General features: G+C 48.5%; 1 protein-coding gene across 13 annotated transcripts in view; it reads left to right on the forward strand.

Annotated features, from left to right (window-relative positions):
* Positions 1 to 25,860, forward strand: part of robo2 (roundabout, axon guidance receptor, homolog 2 (Drosophila)) — a 362,580-nt gene extending 336,720 nt beyond the window's left edge. For 5 of the 13 annotated variants that reach the window (XM_031573314.2, XM_042708690.1, XM_042708689.1 and 2 more), the window contains 11 exons: positions 2,526 to 2,653; positions 3,966 to 4,235; positions 5,392 to 5,517; positions 11,356 to 11,515; positions 13,258 to 13,521; positions 15,119 to 15,333; positions 20,165 to 20,350; positions 20,911 to 21,069; positions 21,353 to 21,598; positions 23,590 to 23,793; positions 24,140 to 25,860. In XM_031573314.2, the coding sequence (XP_031429174.1) occupies positions 2,526 to 2,653; positions 3,966 to 4,235; positions 5,392 to 5,517; positions 11,356 to 11,515; positions 13,258 to 13,521; positions 15,119 to 15,333; positions 20,165 to 20,350; positions 20,911 to 21,069; positions 21,353 to 21,598; positions 23,590 to 23,793; positions 24,140 to 24,141 (1,960 nt within the window). In that variant the 3' untranslated portion in view covers positions 24,142 to 25,860. The remainder of the gene's footprint in view (positions 1 to 2,525; positions 2,654 to 3,965; positions 4,236 to 5,391; positions 5,518 to 11,355; positions 11,516 to 13,257; positions 13,522 to 15,118; positions 15,334 to 20,164; positions 20,351 to 20,910; positions 21,070 to 21,352; positions 21,599 to 23,589; positions 23,794 to 24,139) is intronic. The other 8 variants (XM_042708692.1, XM_042708694.1, XM_042708695.1 and 5 more) reach the window with 3 other exon arrangements.
* Positions 25,861 to 26,746: the final 886 nt, after the last annotated feature.

The following is a 26,746-nucleotide window of genomic DNA, read 5'->3' on the forward strand; positions in this document are numbered from 1 at the left end:
TGGGGGTGTGATGTATTACCCTATAAAAAGTGCATGTGTCGGATGCACAGCCATCAATTTGAATGACTCTTTTCCCCCCAGGGTCTGTTTTGGCATTCAGAATTCATATTTGTGTGTGTGAGTGTGCGTGTGTGTCTGAGGATGTGTGTGACACAGTGAGTTGCCCTCTTATGTGCGTGTGCCCCTTTGTGTGTGTATGTGTGTGTGTGTGTGTGTATGTGTGTGTATGTGTGTGTGTGTGTGTGTGTGTGTGTGTAGTGTAGGGTTACTTCTCAGCTTGTCATGACCCCCACCTCTCCTTGCCGTGCCTCTGCTCTGCATGTGGACCTGCTCTCATTAAGCTGGCTGAGGCGAGTGGAGCTGTGGAGCTGCCACACTCCCATTACCTGCCCGTGGCCCGAGGCTCCCCCACTTCACTTAGCTCCCCCTGGGCTAACAGAGGCTGGGGGGCCTCGGGGTGGAGGTGGAGGGGGGTCGCACTGCGGGGCAAACGCCTAGGATATCTGTATGCTTCCTCTCATCCATTCACACACACACGCACACACACACACACACACATACACACACACACACACGCACACGCACACACACACACACACACACACACACACACACACACACACACACACGCGCGCGTACACACACACGCGTACACACACACATACATACACACACACACACACACACACACACATACATACACACACTCACACACGCACACACACACCGACAGCGTGCATCTGTCAAGCAGAGCGGTGGCGAGGCTGAATGCATCGTGGGTGTCAGTCAGCTACTGAGCCTGACCGAGCGTGACAGGCACGGAGAGGGAAAATAAAATAACTACACCATTTCCAGCAGGAGAGACCTTGAGCAGAACAATAGACTCCATTGCCATTTTGTCTTCTCTCGCCATACACGCGCAAACACATGAACACACTCACACACACACACATATCCACAAACACATCCTCATCGTGATCGCTCTTTTTCTCTTTCCTCTATCCCTCTCTCTTTCTCTCTCTCCGTCACTTTTTTGTGTCTGTGTTCTTTTAACCTTCTCTCACTTGGTGACCTTCGCGATCACTTCTCCAAACTGTCATTAGCAAAAAAAACATTACCAATAATTACAGCACCATTATATGCCCATTACTGAAGGAATTCACACAAAAAAAAAAATGACAGGGCTTTGCCACGAAATACGTCTGCTCCTACGGGCGTCTGAAGAGAAGAATACATGATGAAGAGAGAAAAAAACAGAGAAAGAGAGATAGAGAAAGAAAGAGAGAAAATGGAAAAGCACAACTGAGACCCCACCTCTCCTCGACCTCCATCTGTGTTGCCCGTGGTAACGAGCGAGATACGTGATTGTACAGTAAAGTGGCCCTAATGGCCTCGCTGCAGTCACCCGTGACAGGTTAAAGTCTTAATGACGGCCTTTTACTGCTCACACACCCTTGAGAGAGGCACAACACCTGTTAAATAGAATCATAAGCTTCCCACTCCATACTAATACACACACACACACACACACACACACACACACACACACACACACACACACACACACACACACACACACACACACACACACACACACACTCACCGGAATGGATACACACATGCAGATGAGCACGCACACAAACTACAATTAGTGTGTGTGTGGACACTATAGACAATACATTGGATGGTGTGGCATTTTGGACATCTCAGCAAGGGGTTGATGGCGCAGCTCATCACTGAGCTGACGGACATCAATCAGCCATTTCCTTTGTTGTCTGGTTAGCGCAGGCGAGATAGCAGGAACACTGTATGAGTGTGTGTGTGTGTGTGTGTGTGTGTCTGTCTGTGTTTGTGTGTGTGTGAGAGAGACAGAGAGAAGGAGGGAGGGAGAGAGATTTGCTTGCATTACTTAGAGCAAAGGATTGTGGGTGAAGCACACTCATTCCCTATGTCAGCCATGTAAACCTGGAAATGACTCATTAGTCACAGGAGCCCAGTGTCCTCTTATCTCTTCCACACACACATGCAGTGGACTCGTACATATTTCCCATAGAAGCGCATGCAGTACATCACATCAGCATATGTTTGATTTCATGGCTCCGTCTCCACTCCCTGCTGGATGCTGTCGCGGGGTGTCTTTTTAAATGGCTGTGCTGCGGAGTCCTGCGGAAAAGCTGAATTTGACAGCGGCACAAACACCAGACACAGTTCTTTGCCAAAAAAAAATCCAAAACATCAAAGAAGTTGACATTTTTCATTTGAGATACGAAGGACAAGAGTTAACAGTACGGTTTTGCGTTGGATGCCACTGATGGAAAATTCCATCTTGCCAGAGACAGAATGATTGTGATGGAACGATCATAAAGAACAAAGCCTAGTCTTAGATGCAGCCTGTTTGAAAAAAGCTTCCATGTCTAGCTGCTGTAGTTGCTGGCTCCTTTGGGTATTAAAGTTTTCTCTTTTCTCCCTTCTCCCTCCTCCTCCTCCTCCTCCTCCTCCTCTCTCTTCTCCCCTTCTATCCTCAGCCGGCCTGGTCTGATGAATGCCAGTGACCCGGGGTACCCATGGTTGGCTGACTCTTGGCCCGCCACCAGCTTGCCCGTAAACAGCGGCTCCGGGGGACCCAGCGACCTGGTCAACTTTGGCCGCGGAGGTGAGTCACAGGGCAGGTGGGGGGGCTGTCTTAGAGTGCCCCTGGGCTCTGAGGGAGAAAGAGGAAGAAGACAGCAGCACACCTGCTGCACCAGTGGTCACCTTCAACCACATGGGATCACCTCCCACCCTTGTGTGCCTCTCTGTTCTCACGGCATTGCTTGATAGTATCCAAGCTCCAGTAATAGAATGTATTCCTCATTTTTTATCCCATTTAACTCTCTCTCTGTATTCCTCTCTCTCTCTCTCTCCCTCTCTCTCTCTCTCTCTCTCTCCCTCTCTCCCTCCCTCCCTCCCTCTCTCCCTCTCTCTCTCTCTCTGGGAGATGTATACCTGTATGCATACGGGGTGCGTGTGTTTGGGTATACACATATAGATCACCCATCTGCTGGCAGCGCAGCCGCCTGCCTTACAGCAGGTTGAGTAATGGGATAGCGGCCTGATGGAGTGTCACGGCATGTGCCTCTGTCTGTGTGTGTGTGTGTGTGTGTGTGTGTGTGTGTGTGTGTGTGTGTGTGTGTGTGTGTGTGTGTGTGTGTGTGTGTGTGTGTGTGTGTGTGTGTGTGTGTGTGTGTGTGTGTGTGTGTGTGTGTGTGTGTGTGTGTGTGTGTGTGTGTGTGTGTGTGTGTGTGTGTGTGTGTGAATGCAGTGCCGGGCAGCGAGTCGTGAAGGACAGGCACTCCTTGGCTGGCACAGATGCAGCCACTTCCGCTATGGCCGTATATCATCTCCCCTCCACTGGAACACACATCCACACCCACACACCCACACACACACACACACACACACACACACACACGCACGCACGGACGCAGAGTTCCTGTGTTATCCTTCATCTGTGAGAGATCTCGGTCCTTGGCACTCCAAGGTTAGGGGTGTAAACGCTGGAGGGGTGCCACGTGTGGGTTGCCTGTGGGTTTAACATGAGATGAATATGTTGCGCCAGGGATGCTAGATGGTGCTGAGAGATAACTTAACCTCAGAGTGCTGGCGGACCGCAGGCTGCCACGAGTGAAGGCGCTCACTCCCCCTCTTTCTCTGCCTCTCTTTCTCTGCCTCTCACTTTCATTTTATTCTTTATGCTTTCGTTCTCCTTTGTTCCTTTTTGCTGTCTCTCAGTCTCCCTATAATGCTTGTTAAAGCTATAAAACAAATGTCATAGAAAGGTTCATGGTCTCTTGAGTCTTGTTACTAGTCTCTCTCTCTCTCTCTCTCTCAGTATCTTTCTATCTCTCTCTCTCTCTCTATTTCTGTGTGTGTGCATGTGTGTGTATGTTGTTCATCAACGCTGATGTTCCTTCCTCCGTGCCCAGATCCCTCTGGTCAGGGTGACAAGACGGGCACCATGATGTCGGACGGCGCCATCTACAGCAGCATCGACTTCACCACCAAGGCCAGCTTCAACAGCCCCGGGCAGGGCTCGCAGGCCACGCCCTACGCCACCACGCAGATCCTGCACTCCAGCAGCATCCATGAGCTGGCCGTGGACCTGCCCGATGGCCAGTGGAAGACCTCACTGCAGGCCAAACAGGAGATGGCCAACCTGGGCTACTCACTGCCCGACAAGAACTCCTGCAACAACAGTAAGAGAGAAAGAGAGAGAGAGAGAGAGAAAGAGAAAAAGAGAGAGAGACGGGTGTTTGTGTGGGTGTGAGTGAGTGAATGCATTTGTATATGTGTGTCTGTCTGTGTGCGTGGTGTGTGTGCCTGAGGAGATGTTACCAGGCTCATCTTGGCTTTGTCTCTTACTCTGAGGAGTGTGTGCCAACACCCCCTCCTCAAAGATGACAGTGTGCTAGGAAACATGTAATTTGATGCCATGGAGCGCTTCCCCCTAATGGCACCCAGTCTCCCAGCAACATGATAGCACTTTTGCCGTTTAATATCAAACCTTCCCTCCCCCCTTCCCCACTTTCTTTGATGGTGTGCCAAAACCACTGTCGTTGGAAGTAAAGCATCATTTAACAGCCTAGATTCTCCCTCCTGTTTCCAAGATGGGGTCATTCACCCAGGTTACACAAACACATTCCTGTAGGAATTAAATGCGTTCGCTGTGTTCCTGAGATTTCCTGCTTGCTTTAAAGAGCATTTGGCTCACCCCTCTTTCTTGCACAAATAATATTTGGGGAAGTAATCTAACTTCATTATGGGAGATTAGAGACTCCAGGACTTTTTGGAAATTCATCGCATCGACTTGCTTATGACTAATGAGTATTCTAAGGCAATGCTTGCATTTCCTTATTAGAGATCTCATCCTTAAGGATTGCGGCATATTAATAATGTATATTTTGCTCATGCAATGAAAAATGAAATGAAATCTTAAGAGCAGCCTTTTTAGTTTGGCAATGCAAAAAAAAATATTAAGATAAGGCATTCTCTAATAAATTTGGCAGACAATCTTGAAATTCGCATACTGTGTGTGAATGTGCAGGTTTTCTTAGGTGTTGCTGTGTGTGTGTGTGTGACTGTGTATGTTTGTGTGACTCATTCAGTGAGTGGGTGATTGTAAATGTGCCTGTGTGAGTGTGTTCTTGCATGTGTATGTGTGTGTGTGTGTGTGTGTCGGTTAGTGACTGAGTGACTGTGAGTGTGTGTATGGGCTTGCCTCCCCCTGCTTGTGTGGTTCTAACTGCATGTTGCGCATGTGCCTGCTCTCCTGTCTGCCGTTCACCTAACGCCACCGATAACCTTTGCCCTCTGACCTCTACCCCCCCCCCCCCCCCCCCACTCCTTCACTAGCACTGCTTTTCATTCCTGACTACCGATTGGCTGATGGACTGTCTAATAGAATGCCCCACAACCAATCACAAGATTTCAGCACCACCAGCTCTCACAACAGCTCGGAGCGCAGCGGCAGCCTGTCAGGTGGGTACCAGCAGCAGCAGACCAGCAGCAGACCAGCAGCAGCAGACCCGTCTACCCATAGATATATATAAAGGCTAGATGTCTTACGGCGGAGTCTAGAACGTCCGCACATGGCGGCCATCTTGCTACAGTGAGCTCGCTCACCCATAACATTGTGTTGGTAGTGGTATGTACTTTTTAAATAACCATAACTTGCTCAATTTTCAACCGATTTTTAAACGGTTTGGTTTGTTATAAACGTCAGAGATGTAGTTATGACACTGCATACTTATGAATAATTATGTTATTTTCTAAAACATATCCAAATTAGATCCAGAATTATAACCACGTTAATAACGTTTGTAAGAAACCAAACCATTTGTAAATCTGTTGAAAATTGAACAAGTTATGGTTATTTAAAATGTACATATCACTACCAACACAATGTTATGGGTGACTGTAGCAAGATGGCCGCCATGTGCGGACGTTCGACTCCGTTGGCCGGCAACCGTGATGAGACATCTAGCCTTTATATATATCTATGCGTCTACCCACAGCAGCCAGCCTCACGCATATGATGGAGCATTTGGCTCCGCCAGGGAAGAAGGGATGGAGAGAGGGAGGGAGGGATGGATGGAAAGAGTGCATGAGTGAGTGAGGGAGGGAGGGAGGGATAGAGCGAGTAAGATAATTAATTAAGGGGTCAGTGGATTAGTGGATAGATCAATTAATTGACCAGTCAGTTTTGTTCGATCACCATTTAACTAGTTGGAAATAAGTGAAGAAACAAGCAATGAATGAATGAATGAATGAATGAGTGGGGAAATAAAGAAATAAAAGTGACTGACCAAAGGAAGACGGAATGAACTAATGAAGAATTATTGGAGCATTTCTTTGCATGTGCTACTGTACTAATCAGCAGAGCGTCAGAGGGTGTCTATTAACCTCCTCCTCCTCCTCCTCCTCCTCCTCCTCCTCCTCCTCCTCCTAATCCTCCTGCTCCTCTCCCACTCCCCACTGATGCTTTGCTCCTCCCACGTGTACTCACAATGCTCCCGGGTCATCTGATGACGTTCGGGAACAAGTGTGTGTGTGTGTGTAGTTGTGTGGCCCTTAGCAAAACTGTTCCTGTGAAGCTTTTGATCTGGGCCATCATTTCTCTAAAGCGGGAGACATTTTAGTGCAGTGTGGCTTTGAAACCAAGCCTGGAGCTGCAGAACATGGCCAACAGCTTTAAATCAGGCTTTATGGTCCTACAGTCTGGCCTTCGGAACACTCTCTCTCTTTTCTTGTCTTTCTTTATTCCTTGTCTTTCCATCTCTCTCTCACTCTCTCTCTCTCTCTCTCTCTCTCTCTCTCTCCCTCTCTCTCCCCTTCTGTGTGAATAATCTAATGATGAAGAAAAGGACTCCCTTGCACACTTAAGAGGTTACACACACTCAGAAACTCACTTACCCAAGGCACCAGGGGTGTTTGGCTGCGCTGAGATGTGAAAACATCTTCCACTAATGGTTACTGAATACAATAAAACTCACACACTACGAATTACAATGTCATTTATAGGACACATAGCTAGCCCTTAAGCTCACTATACCACTTTCTCCCTCTCTCTCTCTCTATTTCTCTCTCTCCTTCTCTCTCTCTCTCCCCCTCTCTGTCTATCTCTTGTTCTCTCCCATTCGCCACCACCTCCTCCACCCTGATTTCTTTCGCTCCACTTTAATCAAGTTTCGAGCCGCTGCTTTAACTGTGCTCTGATGCAGTGCACTGCCAGGCATTAGACTCAGAGACTGGCTCGGACCAACTCAAGAGCTCTGGTTCCAATGGCTTGCCACAGATTCCATACTCTGTCTGGCAAGAGAGAGAGTCGTTGAGTGGAAAAAAAGGTTCACAGTGCACTGGCATAAAGGAGAGAGAGAGAGAGAGAGGGAGAGAAAGAGAGAGGTGGGGTGAGAGAGAAGACCAAAAGTTCTCGGTACATTTGTTGCCAATTAATGGAGAGAGACAGATGGTGATATTGAGGAGGATAGAAATAGCAACTGAACGAAAAATAGCAGTGGACTGGTCCTTTTTCATTTGCATTAACAGATATAAAGGCCAGAGGGCACTTGAGCTCCTAATAATTTTTTTGAACAAACATGCATTTGTGCACTCCGTTCATTACCCCAGAGATCAAACATGCGGGGGAAGTCGGTCATGATTCCCTCAAATCTTCCATTTATCCTGCTATGAAAACAGTACTATTATATATTATTACTATTGGAGCTATGCAGGCAGTATCTGTGTAAGCTGCTGATTTGAGGTCAGTTTGGCACAGGATGTTACTACTAGCATCTACAGTCGGGGAATATCTCCAAGGCCCCAAAGTTAAGGTTCGATTTTCAACTCATCCTGTGCACTAAAATCCCACACAGAAACACACAGACTCACAGGCGCACACAGGCACACAGATACACACAGGCGCGCACAGGCACACAGATACACACAGATCAAATGCATGTCCTGACAGCGAGGGCAAACTCCACGCAGGCCCCACAGTGTTGCATCTGGCCTTTAGCATCTGGCTAAAAATACAGTGGTGTGGATGCAAACTCAGCCTCCCTGACCTCAGATACAGAAGGAAAAACAAAGAGAAACAGGAGCCCCACGAGTTGACGCAGTGGACTCCTGGTGACCTCCATCTGAAAAGGAGGGAGAAAAAAGAGAATGCTTCAGCATGGGGGAAAGGGAGGTGTACGACACGTGCAGACACACGTGAAGAGGGTTTCAGAGAGATGGGGGGGGGGGGGGGGGTGGAGCAGTAGAGGAAATAATGAACAGCTTGTCAGAGAGAGAGAGAATAGAGAGAGAGAGAGGGGTAAGAAGAAGAAAGAGACAGGAGTGAGAGGAGGCTTTAATGGCAGCTGCATGCAGTTCAGGACCAGGGCTCCAGTTCTACTCATTAAAAAGAGGAGAAGCCAGGAGGAGCCACGTGCTGCTGTGGAACTGGATGGCTCAGATCAGTCTCTCTCTTTCTCTGTGTGTGTTAGTGTGTGTGTGTGTGTGTGTGTGTGTGTGTGTGTGTGTGTGTTAGAGCCATCATTTGAGGCAGTGTGTGTGTGGGGGGGGGGGGGGGGTTTATGCCACCTCTACCTACCTGTTCACCTGTGTGTGTCTTATTAGACTCAACCAATGACTATAAACAATGGACATGCACAGCGTGCACTCAGTGAAGTGAAGCCACCAGAAGGAGCTCAAAAATTATGGGAAATTTAACCAAATATTGTTGGTTCTGGGTGGACCTGATTGATACGCACGCTCTGGCAGCAGAAAGCGCTTACTGTGCAGACTCAATATGGCCGACCAATTTTGGCTTCATGTCTTCATCGCGTAAGTGCATGACGCCATGCTGTCATCTGCCTCAACTCACACATGTACAGTTAGTCCTCATGTTTTGCGCCAACAAATTGCCTGTCTTCCAGTCCCACAAATAGCCTTTTACTTGATAAGTATAGGTCACATACCACTACACTGGCCTCTCTTGCCATTTTTCCACTTGTCCAGTGTCCAGATGCAGCCTTTAAACCCTTTGGTAAATTGATAGTAAGTCCTAAATCCCCTCAGGGACATCCATGCTCTCGAGATCTGGCTTGCTGGCTCCGTATATGCAGTGGTATATATAGAGCTGCGGTCATCTTGGAGTCTTCCTTCTCTCTCTCTCGCTCTCTCCTCTATCCCTCGCTCCCTCTCTCTCTCTCTACCTCACTGAGCTGTAGCTCGTCCAAGGCAAACAGAGGCAACTCCTTGCGGCTCACCCCCACACTTACATGCAGAGGGGAGTGCCCGAAAAAACTGCCTGTATAAATATCCATTTCAGTCCCCAAATATAGTGGCAGCGTGGCCTTTTCAGGAGGCAAGCCCGGAGAGAGAGAGAGATTGTGTGCCATTTTTTTCTTTCCGTATTCCCAGCAAAGTAGCCATCTCCCTCTGTTTTTAATCAGTCTTTCTTTCTTTTTTTCTCTCTGCCATCCTTCCTCTCCTTTTGTCTCCTTTTCTGTCTTTGTCTTGGTGTCTCTCTGAAGCCTCATCCTCTCCCCTCCTGGAGGAGTCGGGCGTGATTGAGTGATCACAGATCTGCTCCCTCGCCCGCTTATTGGGAGAGGAGCTGAGTGTCACCCGGAGGGGCGATTAGGAGAACCCAATTACTCGCCGCCTATACTCTCCCCTCTCACTCCACGCCTCCGGCCTGTTGTTATGTTTTTATTACTTCCATGCTTTATTCATCTTATGTTGACACCTCTCTCTCTCTCTCTCTCTCTCTCTCTCTATGTCTCTCTCTCTCTCTTTCTCTTTCTCTTTCACACTCTACCCCCTCAAACACACATACACCCACACACACAAACACACACACACACACACACAGACCCCTCCAATTGCTAATGCCTCTGTGATACTGCAGTAATACTATTCTGTCAGCCAGGAGCACATCCTGTACAGTGCCTTCATTTATCTTTTTCTTTTTTTTTTGTTGGACGTGCAGACACAAACACAAACAGATTTGCCATTTCACAAATCCGGCTTCGTCTCAGACATTGGAGTTCTGTTTGTTGTTGCCGAGTGACCGAGGGAGGGAATGCCGTTGTGTAAACCTACATTACTGGCTCATGTTCTTGATCTTCCAAAAAAAACAAAAAAAAAACAGACTATCAACCATAAATCAAAAGGTTCCCTTTTTTCCATCGCGGAGCGCCATTTTTAATTTGTAGCCCATGCTGATGGGCTGGCTTCTTATTAGTCAACGACATGACGGCACAAGCCACGGGAGGCCAGACTCGCTCAAATAGAACATTTTGGGGCCTGGACAGATTACAGGCCTGGCAGCCACGCTCGACCAGAAACATAACAGCAGCAGACTCTGCAGGAGCAACAGTGCCAGCATGCCCTCTCTCTTCTTTTTCATCAGCTTGGGTGCCCAGCCTACGTCAGCAGTGGGCATTTCATGGACGATCGGAGCTTGCGAGAGATTGGCATGCCTGGCATTTGATTGGTCCTGGAAATGTCTGCCAGGGTGGGCAAATAAGCAGCCGCTGAATTCTTCTGCCCCCGCTAGAGGCAAAGATCAAGGCCATTTGTGGAGTGAGTGTCAAAGGCAGAGAAATTGATGAAGTGAGAGGGACTTTGGCCAGTGTACCGAGGCATTTCGGAGATATGATAAAGATGCAAGGTTGAAACCCACGGACAGGAGCTGTCTTCCTCTCTCGACTCATGCAGCTTTTCATTAAAAAAAAACTATTCAATCCCTTTTTCATTAAAAACCCTATTCAATATTCACTGTGTCGTCTTTCACCATGTACTCTACGAGCGATGGTGAGGACGAGGAGAGAGGATACACCTCCGTATGAGGAGGTCTTTGCAATGGTGTTTTTCACCACAGCATTCCACTCCTCAGTCCTTGAAGCCCTTTTGAGCGATTCACTACCCCCCCCCCCCCCCCCCCCCCCCCCCCCCCCCGGCCCTTTTCATCAAGTGGCCTTGACGATTCCCTTTTATGGTTGCCTCAAGACAGGAAGGCATTGAAAATTCGACATTAGAGCGCGCGGATGATTTAGAAATGAGATGGCGAAGCTATTTTCAGGGACTTGCTTCTTCGCCTCGGCACGCAAAATGTTGAAATGTGTGCGATTGGCTTTGACAAGTGGAGTTTTCAAAGCCTTCAATTAGCAGGCAGAATGTTCGACACAGTATGTGGGTCTTTTTCTTTCCTGTGGTTGAATTAATGCTTTCAGTGAGGCAGCGTTTGCAATGACATTCGCCCCGCTCCGACGTCTTGTCTCACCGCTACCTCTCCATCTCTCTCTCTCTGCCTCTCCCGCACCCAAGGTGGCAAAGGAGGGAAGAAAAAGAAGACCAAGGGTGGAGCCAAGCCCCCCAAAGTCAACGGCTCCAACTGGGCCAATGTGCCGCTGCCCCCACCCCCGATCCACCCGCTCCCTGGCACTGACATGGAGCACTACAACGGAGAGCACCACGAAGGAGGAGGGTAAGTCTGATCTCATTTACACACACACAAACACACACACACACACACACACACACACACAAATGGAGATACACACACCCTCTCCCTCTCGTACACCTATGAATGCCCTAAGCATGTGCGCACACACACATGCTCACATACAACACAAACTGTACCCACATTTACACCAAATCTGTGCATCTACACGTTAGATGAAGATAGCTGGGGTTCACATGGCTGTGAGCTCTTTGCCATGCAGAACATGAGGCGGCTTGTGTTCTGTGTTGCTAATTATTGAGCTGCATCTGGAATGAACTTGGGGGATCAATGAGCCCAGGCTACCAAGGAGAACGGACAGCCAGATGGTTTCAGATCAATTCATCTGCTCTTGGCTTTTTTAAATGCGTGTGTGTGTGTGTGTGTGTGTGTGTGTGTGTGTGTGTGTGTGTGTGTGTGTGTGTGTTTGTGTGTGTGTGTGTGTGTGTGTGTGTGTGAGTGTGTGTGTGTGTGCGAACGCGTGCGTTTTTCCAAGGGAAAGTTTGGCTCTAGAGCAGGCAGAGAGGCTCTCCTCTGGGCCAGTCTAAACAGGGCACTGCTCAGCTGGACTGTGCACCCATACATTTGTCTATCTGTCTCTTACTGTCTCTATCTCCCTCTCTACCTCTCTCTTTCTTTTTCGCTCCCTCTTTCTTGCCCCCCCCCCCCCCCGTTTTGCCCATTAAGCCAAGACTGGTCCGTTTTATTCTCTCTTTAACTCTGACCATGTTGCTTTGTGGGGCTGCTGGGATGGTGGTCAGGGGAGGTATGGAAACCCCAGCAGCAGAGGCAGCACTGCAGGCCTCGTTAAAAGCCAAACACACCTCTCTCTCACACAGACACACACACACACACACACACACATGCACGCACGCACGCACGCCAGACGCACGCACGCACACAGACACACACACACACACACGCACACATACAGTATATACACACAGCCTCCTGTCCCCTGGACTGATCTCAACTTGGTAGTGCCAATAGAAAACCAACTACTTCAGATTTCCTAAGTATCTTATGCTTGAGAGTGACAATGAAGCACATAGTGAATACACACACACACCCGAGAAAACACACTTCATGAGTAAGCCTTTGAAGTGATTTGAAACACTTTTCTCCCCCCCCTCTCTCACAGGAGAGGTATGCTTGCCTCTCTTCCTCATTAATTTAAATGTGGGGAAGTCATCTGGCTTAATAGGCTGTCTGGCAAATGAAGAGTACTCAGCAACTGTAAATCTAGCACCCAGGCCTTACTGGCAGCTGATTAAAACTGTTATGTCCTCTGGAGTGTACACTGACAAATTTCTTTAATGAACATTTCAGTTTACGAGCGGGGAACAGTGCGGCGTGCGGAAGGGGAGAGAAGGGGAGAGGAGCTGGGTGGGTGAGGAGAGGAGAGGCACACCTCCCTCCACCTCTCTCCTTCTCCTGCAACAGGCTGGGCTCACAGAGCAGAAAATGTTGTCTTGGCACAGATAAATGTTCTGTCTCAAGTGTAGAGGGTTGACTCACATGAGCTTCCAAAAAGCACAGGGATAGATCCCTTATCTCAAGAGGTAGATTTGGCCAAACAGGAGAGACACAACAGATGCAACTGTTGCTCCTCAACGGAGCATCACGTACCCAACTGCCACCTTTCTCTAGCGATGAGTGTGTCTGTTTTTTTCATGCTTCAATCCTTATATCTCTGACTCCCCACATCTCTTCCCCATCCTCCGCAGCTATGAGAGTGACGGCTGGGGGCCTCCTCTGCCGGTGCAGACCTACCTGCACCAGGGCTTGGAGGACGAGCTGGAGGAGGAAGAGGAGCGGGTGCCGACCCCACCCGTCCGCGGCGTGGCCTCGTCGCCGGCGGCCGTGTCGTTCGGGCAGCAGTCCACGGCCACGCTGACGCCGTCGCCCCGGGAGGAGATGCAGCCCATGCTGCAGGCCCACCTGGACGAGATCACCCGCGCGTACCAGATGGACATGGCCAAGCAGACATGGTACGCTCACGACCACACGGCTTCACCGATAGCACATTCACTTCCTCACTCTTTGGTCTAGGTGCTGACGCTGAGTGGCTTTATCTAAGCACTTTTTTTGGTTGTTGTATGATCATTCCGCGCTTTGGCTGAACTAAACAGGTTGTCATGATGATCAGTCCACTTTGAATTCATTACGCATACATTAGTATTTCATTACATGCAAGACGATGATAAATCAATATTTTACTCATTCAGTGAGGTACAACGGCATGCAAAAAGCATATTTAGGTTTTTATTATTTCTTTATTTTTTTTTTTTTCAGGAATATGTTGCTTTAGTCTTGATGCCTTAAACATGTCAGATGTTTCCAGCTGCTTATGAAATAAATATAAAGTCTGAGTTGATTGATTAAGATGCCAGATTTATATTGAACATTTAAAATTGCACGTATTGCATTTTTAAGAAATCTGGTTTAGCTATTAAATTGAGATAAAAAAATACAATATCAGTCTTTTTGCAGCTATGATGTTGAAATGATGTTGGCTTATTGTTAGGCCTCGTGCTTGTTAATGTGATCATCTCTCTGTGGGTGCAGTTTGTCTTTTCATGTTGTGTGCTCACTGTGACCTGTCAGAAGAACTGGCTTAGCTCTCCCATAGACACTCATTAATCATAACGAGCCCAGGCCAATGCACACGAGAGCTCAGCGCTCATTTCGACTGCTCATTTCGACTGCTCATTTCGACTTGAAAAGAAATGAAACTGTGCAATGTGACGCATTAAAGTGTTCATTTAGAGGCGCGGGCGACGGTTAAAGACTACAGTAGAAATTGCATTTCCGTGGCACTCATGCAAGGCAAATGAAGCCCATGTCTCATCCTGTCTGAGGCTGTGTGTGAGATACTGGCATCCATTCATTAGTACTCATGCGCACACACACACACAGACATACGCACACACACACACATACACACACACACACACACACACACACACACACACACACACACACACACAGAAGGAATCATTTGACATGTCAGCAAAGGGCGTGTTATCCAGTAATGACTATGTTGGCTAAGGCACTTCTCTGACAAGAGCAGAGAAGGGTGGTAATCACCACCAAATCCCACCACCACAATCCACATCAAAGCCACACACACACACACACACACACACACACACACACACACACACACACACAGGAGCTGTCAGCAGCGTTTGCTTTTCCAAAGGTGACAGCCTCAATACGAGCCTTGGTCTCATACTGCTATTGTGCCCTCCTTGGCAGCAATTAGAGGGTCATTGTGTTAGCCGTGCCAGGAGGCGCGCTGTGGAATGAGCCGGGTTGTCAGTTTAGTCAAGAAGCACCGGAATGTGCCAGAAACATCCATGACAGGTCCCCACCCACTGTGTCTCCACTCACACACACGCGCGTGTCTCCGTGTTTGGACTTGGCCTCTTTTCACACCTCCTTTTCTCCAGACTTTTCTCACCGGTTCTCATCCATAATGTCTGAATTTGAATTAATTTCTGCCTGCTGTGGTTCAGTTTCCCTACACTCCAGACATTGGCATGTTAACAGAAAAAGTAATTTTTTTCTTTTTTTTGTAAACAGGCACATGCAGGGAGGCCCGTATCCCCCTCAGGCCCCCGCTCCCCCAGTTGGCTACATGTCCAGCACGCTGGTGTCTGACCTGGAGACCGACATCCCTGACGAAGACGAAGACGAGGAGGAGGAAGAGGAGGAGGGATACGAGATGTCCCGTCCCCTCCGTGGCATGGAGCACACCCCGGGGTCCAGCATGGACAACCTGGACAGCTCTGTCACCGGTGAGCCTCACAGGGACTACTCCTTTAGACGGCACCATGCAGGGCTGGTTACAGCGGGCTCTGATAGTAATGTTTCATGTGGGCCTTATATGTAAGCCTAGTTGCTACAAATATTTAGTTGTATGTGTGCCTTTGGGAACTGTTTACTGGGAAGTGATCCAACTGCATTTGTTTCAGCACTTAGAAGTATTTCATGGAACAGTGTTTGCTCTAACTCTTCATCTCTCCCTAATTTTCCAACATGAGGGCTTACATTTACCACAGACCACATTTCATTGGCAGCGGAAAACTGTTTCAGTATGACAAAAAAAAAAAACTTTAAATTGCCTCCAAGATTACAAACAAGAGCAGTGGAGTGGGGGTGGAGGGGGGGGGGGTGTGTAAAGTTAATTGTGAAGACTAACTCGCACTGCTTAGTCAAAAGATCATAGAGGGCTTATCAACCCACACATCAAATTATTGTTCAGACTGCATATGAAATGACACGATAATGAGCTGGCCAAAATCCATTTAATCTACCAGCAACAGATTCTGTTTGGTCGCCGATTTACAGTTGGTTAACCCATGATCTCCAGAAAAGCAATTATCTTGTTTACTTCTGTTTACATATGTGTACACAGTTTACATTGTTCACTTTCCCAGGGTTACTGCATGACATATACCTCCATTACATCACGTTTAGCTGTAGCCTACATGTACCATTTCCAGTCTAATTCATTCTATTTTCACTCCTCACCTGGAAATAAAAAAAAAGTATTTTAATCCAGTTTGTTCACGCAGTTTGGACGGACTCCGCGGATTTATAATTATTGTCGCCGATACAGATAAGGAACTCCAATGAATTTTAAGAAGGTAGAGAGAGGGAGAGACAGAAAGAGAGCGAGGACAGTAGATAGAGAGAGAAAATGAGAGAGAGAATTTAGTAGGTGAACTCGCATATCTCTCTCTCTTTGGATAGATTTTAAAATAAATCTCACGTACAACTTTCTCTCCGTCTCTCTCTCTCTCGTTTTAGTCAGGAGGCACCATTTCCATTTTTACGGCTCGTACTGAAAGCTTTTTACGGCCGACTGTCTTTCTGGGGGACGAGTGAAGGGTGTGACATTGCGCCGGTGGAAGACGGAGAGGCAAAAACTGGCAAACTGCGCCTGAACTCTCATGGTCCCTTCTCCCTTTTGGTAAAAAAAAATACGCAGTGCCAAGGGAACGTCCTCCTCCCTTCAGCTTGGCAGCCATCGCCCATCGCCCGAGAGCACGCTGTCATTGTGGCCAACGTGGCACATGGCCCTGTCAAGCTTGAGGATGGGGTAGGGACATGTCGGGGCTTGCGGCGCATAACCCTGCGGTTTTTCCGCTGTGAGTCTGTGTTTCATCATGCACTAGCGCTGGTGATGATACACAAGATATTGAACATACACACCACGTCTTACGGCCTAGACGTCGGGGGGCGCATTGTGAGGGAGGATGACAGGGAAAGGGGGGGATAGATGTGTGGCGATGAAAGAGAGAGTGCAAGGGTGAGAGTGTCATCAGGAGTAATAGATGAGGGTAAGATTGAAAGCGGAAGAAAACAGACAGAAGGAATAAACGCATGAGGCAATGGGGTTGACAAAGAGAAGGGGATATCAGAGACGGTAAAGAAAGTGAAAGGAAGACAGGGAGGATGAGGGAGAGGAGGGTAAAGGGTGTGGAGGCTGAGACCAGCACACCCGCCTCTCAGCCTGCCTCTCTGCCTCTCTGCCTGGCTGCCTGGCTGCCTGGCTGTCTGTCGGGGGCCAGTGCTGCCTGAGAGTGCAGTTTTGTGGCTGGATGATGGAGCAGAGGCGAAGCCCAGCCTGACACATGGCACGGTTGATCTATTTAGAGGAATGGAAAGCTGCACCGCGTGGCCTAATCTGCCCCGCATCTCTCTCTCCCTCCCTCTCTCTCTCTCTCTCTTCTTCCCTCCCTCTCTCTCCCTCTCTCTCTCTCTCTCTCTCTCCACATCTCCTCCCAACTGCACTGCATTACTCTGCAGACAGCACTATTTCCTCTTATCTCCTCCCAATGTCTGCCCATACTCCTGTATGTGTATGTGTATGTGTGGGTGTGTTTCTCGGTGGGGTTACTGCACCACCAGTAAGATGGGAAGGAGTGGGGGGGGGGGGGGGGGGGGGGGGTCAGAAAAACAAATCTCCCTCTGCCACAGCCCTGAGGAAGCAGGGCCGGGAGACAGCGCAGGGGAGGGCGGGTGGATGGAGAGTGTTTGCGTGTGCGTCTGAAGATGATAGATCACTCATTGTTTTAATCATATGGAAATAGGTCTGCTCCTCCTCCTCCAATGCCACAGTAGCAGCACGCTACGCTAGCACACCAAGGCGTCCCGACGCCGACAGAACACACAGAGAGAGAGAGGAGAGCCGCAGCAAAGCTATATACATCAAATCGATTTCACCTGGGGGGGTTGGGGGAAGGAGGGGGGTGACTGGATGTCTTCATATGCTTCTACTACATACAGGAACACGGCGTATCAGACATATGCTTTCAGAGCAGGTCATAAAGCCACAGGAATTAGGATAGTGATACCACCCATTGGTGGAGAGAAGATAAGAGGAGAAGCATTATTGTGCCGTTTTTATGGTTCTTTTAGAGCGTTCCTTGTGAGGCTTGTGAGCGAGTGTTGGGTTTTACAGCAGCTCTGATATAGCCAGTGAGCTCACTCCAGCCCTGCCTGAGGCTGATTAGTGCTCTATAAACCCCTAATGTGGACTGCTGTGTTTGTGTGTGCGTATGTGTGTATGCGCAAGAGTGTGTGTGTGTGTTTGTGTGTGTGTGTGTGTGTGTGTGTGTGCACAAGCATGTGTGTGTGTGTGTGTGTGTGTGTGTGTGTGTGTGTGTGTGTGTGTGTGTGTGTGTGTGTGTGTGAGGAGAGAGACCCTGGTCACGTCCGTCCAGGCTGGGTGGAGATGCCCACTCATCAAGGGGAATGATTACGGCAGCTTAATGATATGCAGATGAGAGCTGCGCATCAGTTTAAATCACTTTAACTGTTGGCCAATGCCTGGGCTGTGCCCCCCACCCCCCTCTCCCACCCCACTTTTTACTACTCCAAACCACCCCCCACCCCCCAACTCAGGGCTCCAGTATACCCAACCCCAGGGCTGTTAACCCAGTATCTCAGCCTGGGGAGAGAGAGCGGTCTCTGGGCCAGCACACCGCAGCAAGGGCCCCCACAGCCACACTCTATACACACAACCTTCATCTGAACCCCCCATGAAAGATATAAAACAGTGATTTATGTGAAAATAAAAGAGTGGCCCAATAGTTTCGGGGTGGGGGGGGGGTGGCCATGGTGTGGTGGGGAGAAAAGGAGTTTGGGTAATGACAGCGTGTCCCGGGGATGTTGAGGACAGAGGAGCACTTAGCATTGATGAGGAGGCAATCCGTCAGGTTGTCCGTGGCTGTCAGTGTGACGCGGAGGAGACGGCCGAGCCTGAGTGAGCCGCTTGGCAGCGGCGCTTCAGTTCATTACTGTCAGCAGCCACGTCCCTCCTGAAGGATTGCCCCCTGTGACTTTTGCATAGGTAGCATAACGAACCTGGAATGTGCCAGGCTTGTGTTTTTTTTTTTTTTTTTAGAAATTGTCCACATAATTTGCCACAGTCTTTACTGCAAATAAAAGAAGGTATGAGGAAGGAGCCAAGCTTTGAGTGATGGTCTTGGCATTAAGATTTCATTCAGTTTTACTGTTTTAAAGCACAGCGGTGTGGTTCCTGTCTCTAGCTTAAAGGAAGTCAATGAGCTTAAAAGAGTAGGGGATTTCCTCATAAATGTATATGGATATCATCAATATAAGAGCATGCAGTGTAATGCAGTGTGATATCTGAAAGGTGAAGGTCTTTGGGAGTCCGTGGGTGGGTGCTGGTCCTTTTGCCCTTTTTGTTTCATTTTGTTATCTGGAAAAGTAAAGCCACATATCCTTCCTGGCTCCCTCCTGCCTAGGCTGTTTTATGTTATGGCCTCCACACCATGGCATTTACTGTAATCTCTCTCTATTGTTGGGAAATTGGGAGTATTGATCATTTTTCACAAGTAGCTTATTTCCTCTTTTGCTCTGTCCATGTCAATGAAAAATGAGATTATAGGTCTCACTGCAGCCACGGTCACGGCTTGAACACACACACACACACAAGCACACACACACACACACACAATAGCATCTTAACACAATCAATAGGATACTCTCTGTGTATCACAACCTTCGCATCAGAAGCTTAGAGACGTTTCACAATATTGCAGTCAATCAAACACAAGTTCTCTCCTGTATTGACACACATCAGATAGGATTCGCACAAGTTTGCACTGCCCGTGGCTTTGATGTTCCCGTCAGTGTTTGCTTTCCCACTGCCTCTCTCTCCACCAACCTCTTGCTGCACACCACAGATCCTCTGTGTGCAGGTGTGCTCATTCTTCGCTGAGACTTCATCAATAGCAGCCAGCAGGCTCAATGAAGGCTGTGATCCAGGCTCTTCAGAGATGAGGAGCAATACTAAAGAAGTGTTTGCCATGTAGAGGCACAGAGCCCCTGAGGCGTGTAATCTTCAGATGCAGATGATGAAAGTCCCTTAGATCAACCTCACTTGTGAGACAGACACATTAATAAGGCATTCATTCAACCCATCTACTGTACCTTTGGAATGGGGTAGATTTAAACTGGGTTAGGGTTAGTGTTGGGGTTAGTGCTAGGGTGAGGTGCACGCAGAGGGTGCAGTGTGCGCATAGCTGGGTGCTGGTCAACACTGAGCGCCCCAGTGCTGACGGCTCTGGTGCTGACGGCTCTGGTGTCCCCCAGGGTCCATGGTGAACGGCTGGGGCTCGGCCTCCGAGGAGGACGACCACAACTACTCCAGCCGCAGGTCGAGCGTGGGGAGCTCGTCCGACGGCTCCATCTTCGCCCACTGCAGCTTCGCCCAGGCCCTGGTGGCCGCCGCCGACAAGGCCGGTTACCGGGTGGAAGGCACCAGCCTGACCAAGCCAGGTTTGTGCTTTACGGCACCACGAAGAGTGGCTCAGCAGTACCAGTGGAGCTTGAGGTGTCTGACAAACTTGCAACTGCAGGCTGAAAGCAATGGATCCTTGGGTGCTGTTTCTTGCCTGCTGTGGCTGGTTAGAGCTGCTGAGCTATTGAAGGATGCATGGCAACTCAGTGACGCAAAGCAGGACGTCTTTGTTTGTCTTTGGTCTTCCTCGCGCTAACTCACTCATGCTAACACTCAACAGCTTCTTTCCCTGCTGGTGGCTTGGGGTTAGGCTGTATTAACTTTGCCTCTGAATGAAAATGGGTTTTGTTATGATTCTTCAAACCCCGTGGATGGGAGAAACGTAGAGCTTGGACAGCAATATCCTTTGCTGCAAAGGTTTTTTTTTTCACTAACAATCTCCTCGCTTGGGTGTTTTGGATTAATTTCCCTACAGAGCATTGCACCCTACAGATCATTCAAACCTGATCAACTCCCATCGCTCATTCCGATTGGCCAATTCTTGCTTCCTAACCGCCCCCCCCCCCCCCCCCTTTGGCTCCCTCCCTCCCTCCTACAGGTAAAGGCATGCCCCATCGGCCGCGTCCCAGCAGCCCTTTCTCCACGGACGGCAGCACCGTGGGCACACACAGCCTGGGCCACCAGAGGGCACCACGCCCAGCCAGGAAACACAGAGGTCTGGGCACGGTTCCCAACCGCCGAGACGCCAGTGCTGACGGTAGGAGAGAGATAGCGCTAGCCAGATCAACAAACGCACCAGAGCACCGTACGTTTTATAAATGTGCCAGAGCAAAAAAAAAAGGCATGATATCATGAGGCATGATAATATGACTGATTAAAAACCCTTTGAGATCAAAGGGGTCAAAAATATTAGGAATAGTACCAAGGGTTCTACCTGTATTAATTTCTCTTGCATGTGGTGAGATGGTGTGGTCATGCATGTGGGTGTGAGGCGCTGACCTCTCTCTCTCTCTCTCTCCTGTTTCCTCCACCTCCTCCAGACCTACCTCCACCTCCGGAGCCTCCACCCTCCCAGGGCGGGCGCATGCAGGGGGCCCGCAGCGTGGGGAGCATGGGCAGCCCGGCCGAGCGCAAGGCCGCCTCCCTGGAGCGCCAGCAGATGGCCGGGCTGGACGAGGTGAAGAGCTCGCTGGAGCGGCCTGCCCGTACCTCACTGGAGCGCCACCGGCAGCCCCACGACAGGTTGGGATCCTCGGAGCGTGCCCAGAAAAACGGCCCCGTCTCAGGTAAGACTTCTTTACATGCAAGCATTTTTTTTCATGTTCTTTTATCTACTAGTTTATGTAGCACTTTTATTTGCCAGTATGTGCTCTATAGATAAACTTGCCTTACCTTATCTAAAAGCCTGTAGATGTTCTACACCCAGTGTCAGATATCAAACAACAGAGGCAAACGTGTCGGGTGAAAAACAGGTCCTGTATGCCGGCACACAAAGGCCTCACACTTGTAGAGTTCAGCACTCTGATTCAACCAGTATCCATGTTTAGTAGTAGGCTACCCGTCCTGACACCTGGTGCCTGGAAAGCTGTAGTGGTGAGATGGCACCCTCGCTCAGATGCCGATTGGCACGTCCTGAGGCAGACCCTGGTGTTCAATTACCTCACCCGCTGAGTGGAGGCCATGCACGGCTGAACAGATTGTGCCGCCTGGATCCCCCCCTGTTTCCCCCGGAACAGCTCCTGGCTCCAGAATGCAGAGTGGGAGAGCCAGTAGTAGCAGCAGAAGCAGCAGGCCTCTCCTGCAGCCACCAGGGCCCAGTGGGGGGCCTTCACTCTCACAGATGCTTCCTAATCAGCCCAGCTTTGGTCTTTCAAACGCTCTTATGCACACACTCAGGCATCGCAGACATGCACACACACACACACGCGCGCACACACACACACATACACTCACAAATGTTTGCTTTAGAAATCAGTAGGGTGGAAGACAACAGTGATAAAATGAACTTTGCTCCTTCAAATACATTCAGTGTATTCTTCTCTTGCTCAGAGACACACACACACACACACGCACACGCACATACACACACACACACACACACACACACACACACACACACACACACACACACGTGCACACACACACACACACACAGATGCAAACATGCTGTTAAGGGGCCAGCATTAAACCTGGTGCTCCAATAAGCCGACTTGTGCTGCTACTTCCCCCTATGCATTACCAGAGGAAGCACACACAGAAGGCCACTGCAGCCACCCCCCCCCATCCCTCCACCCCCCCGAGATGACTAGAAACAGCGACCTTCGACTCCTCAGAGGATCTTTGCTCTCTGACATTTACCAAAGCGCTTGTGCCAAAGACAAAAAAGGGAAAAGGTCTGCACAACGTTTGGGGCCTCCGGGTGCAACCGGGGTTCACGCGCTCCCCGCGTAATTAGCCGGGGAGACGCCAGGCATTTGATGAAAGGTCACCCCAGGATGGAGAACACGGAGATGGGTCACAGGGGTCACCGTCACAAGGGTCTCTGCGCTGGCTGAGCTCCTGTCCAGCCTTCTCCCTCCTCACCTTCTGTTGGACAGGCTCAGCACCCCCACCCCCCTTTCCTGCCCGTCCTTAAACCCTTCTGTCGTCTCTCCAATTTCCTTTGCGGAATTAGTCTCTCACTCTCACTCTCTCTCTCTCTCTATCTCTCGCTCCCTCATTGCTTGGCTTTGCTAGCTGGCCTTCGCACACGGCAGATGTTTGGAGGAGAGGGCCACTGCCAGAGCAGGACTTAAGCTCTGTGCGAGCGCCAGAATGCTAAATCACTTTTCCTCCGATGTCTTCTCGCTCACAAAGAGAGGGCTAAACAAGCACGGCTCAGTGTGGCCCGCTGCATGGCGGGTTGATCAATGTGTTGTTTCATTCAGATTCAAGAAGGGACAAGATGGCATGAAGCCGTTCAGAAAGCTACTGATTTTTCTTGCAAATTTAAACCCAGAGAGGTCTTGGAATGGAAGGCCACTGTGTTAGTCCACAGCAAATCTATATCCTGTTGCAGGGTTATAACACATTTTTTATGTATGTTGTTATCTATGTGTTTTCTGACAAAAGTCATTTTTTCTCTGCATATACTCAATATGGGCAAGATGAAAGACAGATATAGAAATGTGGTAATATTTGTGATGTTTGTCCATGTGCTGTGTAAGTGTAAGTGTAACGCCTTGTGTATGTGTCACTGATTCTGAGCTCCTGTGTGTATGTGTGTTAATGTTTCTAGAAGAAGTCATGCCACCCTACAGCAAACCCTCCTTCCCCTCCCCCGGGGCCCACAGCTCCTCAGGCACAGCCTCCTCCAAGGGCTCCACGGGGCCCCGCAAGAGTGAGGGCCAGAGGGGCCAACAGCAGCAGAGAGGGGCCCCCGAACACTCGGACGGGAACTACCTGGGGACCAACGGCCAACCACAGTACTCTGGGGAATTATGTACGTGTAACATCCCTCAGTTCTTAAGTCTGCACACGTTATCCTTGCCCAGTCAAGTATGAGGCTGGCCTAACCTGTTAGCTAGTTTAGTATGATTTAAATACTTGGTTTGAATGATGGGCTTTCTTGATGGTTTTGAATTTTTTTTCTTTTTAACAGGGAATGATTTGTTTGTAAGCTTTCTTGTGATTGTGTTTCTTTTCTGAGAAATGACCATTGGTGCAAGAATTCTTATGAGTCTTCTCAGTAAACAGAATGTCTGGAGGTGTTATGTGACATTATCTGTATTATGTGTGATGTGTATGTTACTGCCCTTTACAGTGTGTTCTTCTTCTTCATCCTGCAGAGTGACCTGAGGATGGTGAAACAGAAGAATGCCATGTCTGTCCTCACTTAAATGTTTCCCCAGTTCTGTGGGAAAACTGGACTTCATCCTTTACTGTGTCTCACCAGAAGGAAAGGAGAAAACACGAAGACAACGCCAACAACGGAGAAACGTTGTGGCAAATCTGTAAATGTCCATGTAAAGACAGACCCCACTATCTTGATTTGACATTTTTATCTTTTCGAGAAGTTATCTCCCACCTTTCACCTGAAAAAAGAGACTTTTTTTGTGTGAAGACTAAAAAAAGTAATGAAACAAAATAATGGAAGAGGTCTATCCAGATTGATAAATTATGGAGAGAAAAAGGGATTTTTCCTGTAAATATGTTCTTAACATTGTTTTTGCATTGCTATGCAAGCCATTTCTTTTTTTTTCTTTTTTTCTTTTCTTTTTTTTTTAATTTCTCATACTGTTGGTTTTATCAGATTATCTGTACTATATGTGAATGGAAAGGCTGTTGTGCCATAAAGTAATTATTTTATGATCCTCCATGTGTTAATACTTACCATTAATTACTTGTTGTTATTATGATTATTGTTATTATTATTAATTATAATTTTTTTGCACTGCAATTTTGGTGATAAGCACAAAAAGCATAGCTCCTGCTGACATGAAGAAGCTGAAAGGGGATCTGTGAAGAGGAGATTTCTGTACTGTAAACTAAGAGTTAAGAAAATATATAGCAATGTACAGAGAGATATTAAAGGTAGTCATGGGGGCCAGGGGGGCTCCACATAGGAAACAGGTGCCGGCCCTGTGTGCGTGTGTGTGTGTGTGTGTGTGTGTGTGTGTGTGTGTGTGTGTGTGTGGGTGTGTGAGCGTGGTGGAGATTTCACCCTCTGACAGGGGGATTAGCCAGTGTTTGATGGCGGGGGTGTGTGTGTGTGTGTGTGTGTGTGTGTGTGTGTGTGTGTGTGTGTGTGTGTGTGTGTGTGTGTGTGTGTGTGTGTGTGTGTGGGTGTGTGTGTGTGTAAGGGTGACGACAGGGCGAGGCTGGAGCAGACAGGGCTGGATGGGCCTCCGGAGGGTATGAGGGTTTGACACGTGTGAGGATGGATTGTCCCAATGTTTTTTTTTTCTCCAAGGATTACAAGTGGTCGAAATAGAACCCCCCCACCCCCACCCCACCACGCTATTGCACAGTTGATCCCCTCCCCAAAGCATTCTGATTGCCCTGAAAAGACACAATTGACCCCCGAACCCGCTAACCCCTGCAGTTGGACATGAGGTCCATCATACTTTGTCAGCACTTGGGTTGGCTGCTAACTGCTAACACTAGCCCTTTGCGATGGCATTCGTTTCCCTTCTTTCATTTCCTTGCTGCTTGATGTCTGTTTTGTGCTCACTCCGAGTAAAACATTTCTCTCAGTTGCACATGGTGAGTTTGGAATCGGTTAACCATCTTGAGTTTGCTAATTCCTGTGGCAGAGGTGGGAATTATAAGACGTGTTGTTCCGGGCTTGTGGTCTGTACACCCAAGTGTGTTAGAAGTGTGTTCCTCCCCTGGTCCTACTAGCTCTTCTGTGCTGCTTCTTCTGCTTTTCATGGTTTATGTTTGTCCGGAGAATCACGCTGAGAGAGCTGAAGCACTTGCGGTCATGCTTCGTGCGTTGGAGCTTTTCTGATGCCGCTGAAGCGTTTTCAGCCTTGGACCACTAGAGAGAAAAAAATGGGTGGAAAAAGACAAAGTGAAAGACTGAGATTCGCATGTATGAACAGCCATGTACTGACTGAATAGATTGGCAAGTCAAATTAGTTTGTTTTCCTTATTTATATTTTTTAAAAGCACTTAGAGTCGTCACATGCACAGCAGAGCACTGGGGCTCTCTGCAGCATGAGCCAGGATGTTCCAGGAGCCACGAGGAAAGATCCACTGTGGTTGACCAGTCGTCCAGGACTAGCAATACTCCATAAGGTGCTGGGCATTGCAGGTCTGGGCATGTCTGAGAGACACAACCAAATATAAGATTGAAGACGCGTATGTGTACTGAGTGCTAAGGAGCGATCTACCACTGCCTCTGTCTCACAAGCGATGAGCAGACCACAATACTCTCAAACAGTCACAGAACACAGTTTGCTAAGCGGTACGGCATTCAGCCACACTAACTAACTTTTTTATAGTTTGGTTTTTACATTATTTGTTACATTCATGTTGGTTTTTCAAACTCTCTTTTCCAGCACCTTTGAATCGTATTGCTTGTTATTCCTTTTCTAAAAGTGAACCATGCAGAACTAAACCTAAAAATGAAAAACCACGCTGCTTTTTTCAAAAGGATATTTTTTATTGTTACAGTAACATTCAGGATTTACTGGTTTAATGACTGTTTGTTTGCTCTTCTTTCTGTTTTTTATACTGTACAATTAGTGTCGATAACGAGGGTGTGGAGCTAACGACTTTATCAAGCGTTTCTGTCCTTAATGTTCTTGAGTTCTTGAGCGCCATGTTCATCTCACGTCATCTCAATAGCGTGGCCAGTCTTCTGAAAATGAGGTGCAAAGAGTATCTCAGGATCTTTTTTGTTGTTGTTGTTTTGGTGGTGTTCATGTGTGTGTACATATGTGTATATA

This window comes from Clupea harengus, chromosome 9 (assembly GCF_900700415.2).
Source record: "Clupea harengus chromosome 9, Ch_v2.0.2, whole genome shotgun sequence".
NCBI classification, from domain to species: Eukaryota; Metazoa; Chordata; class Actinopteri; order Clupeiformes; family Clupeidae; genus Clupea; species Clupea harengus.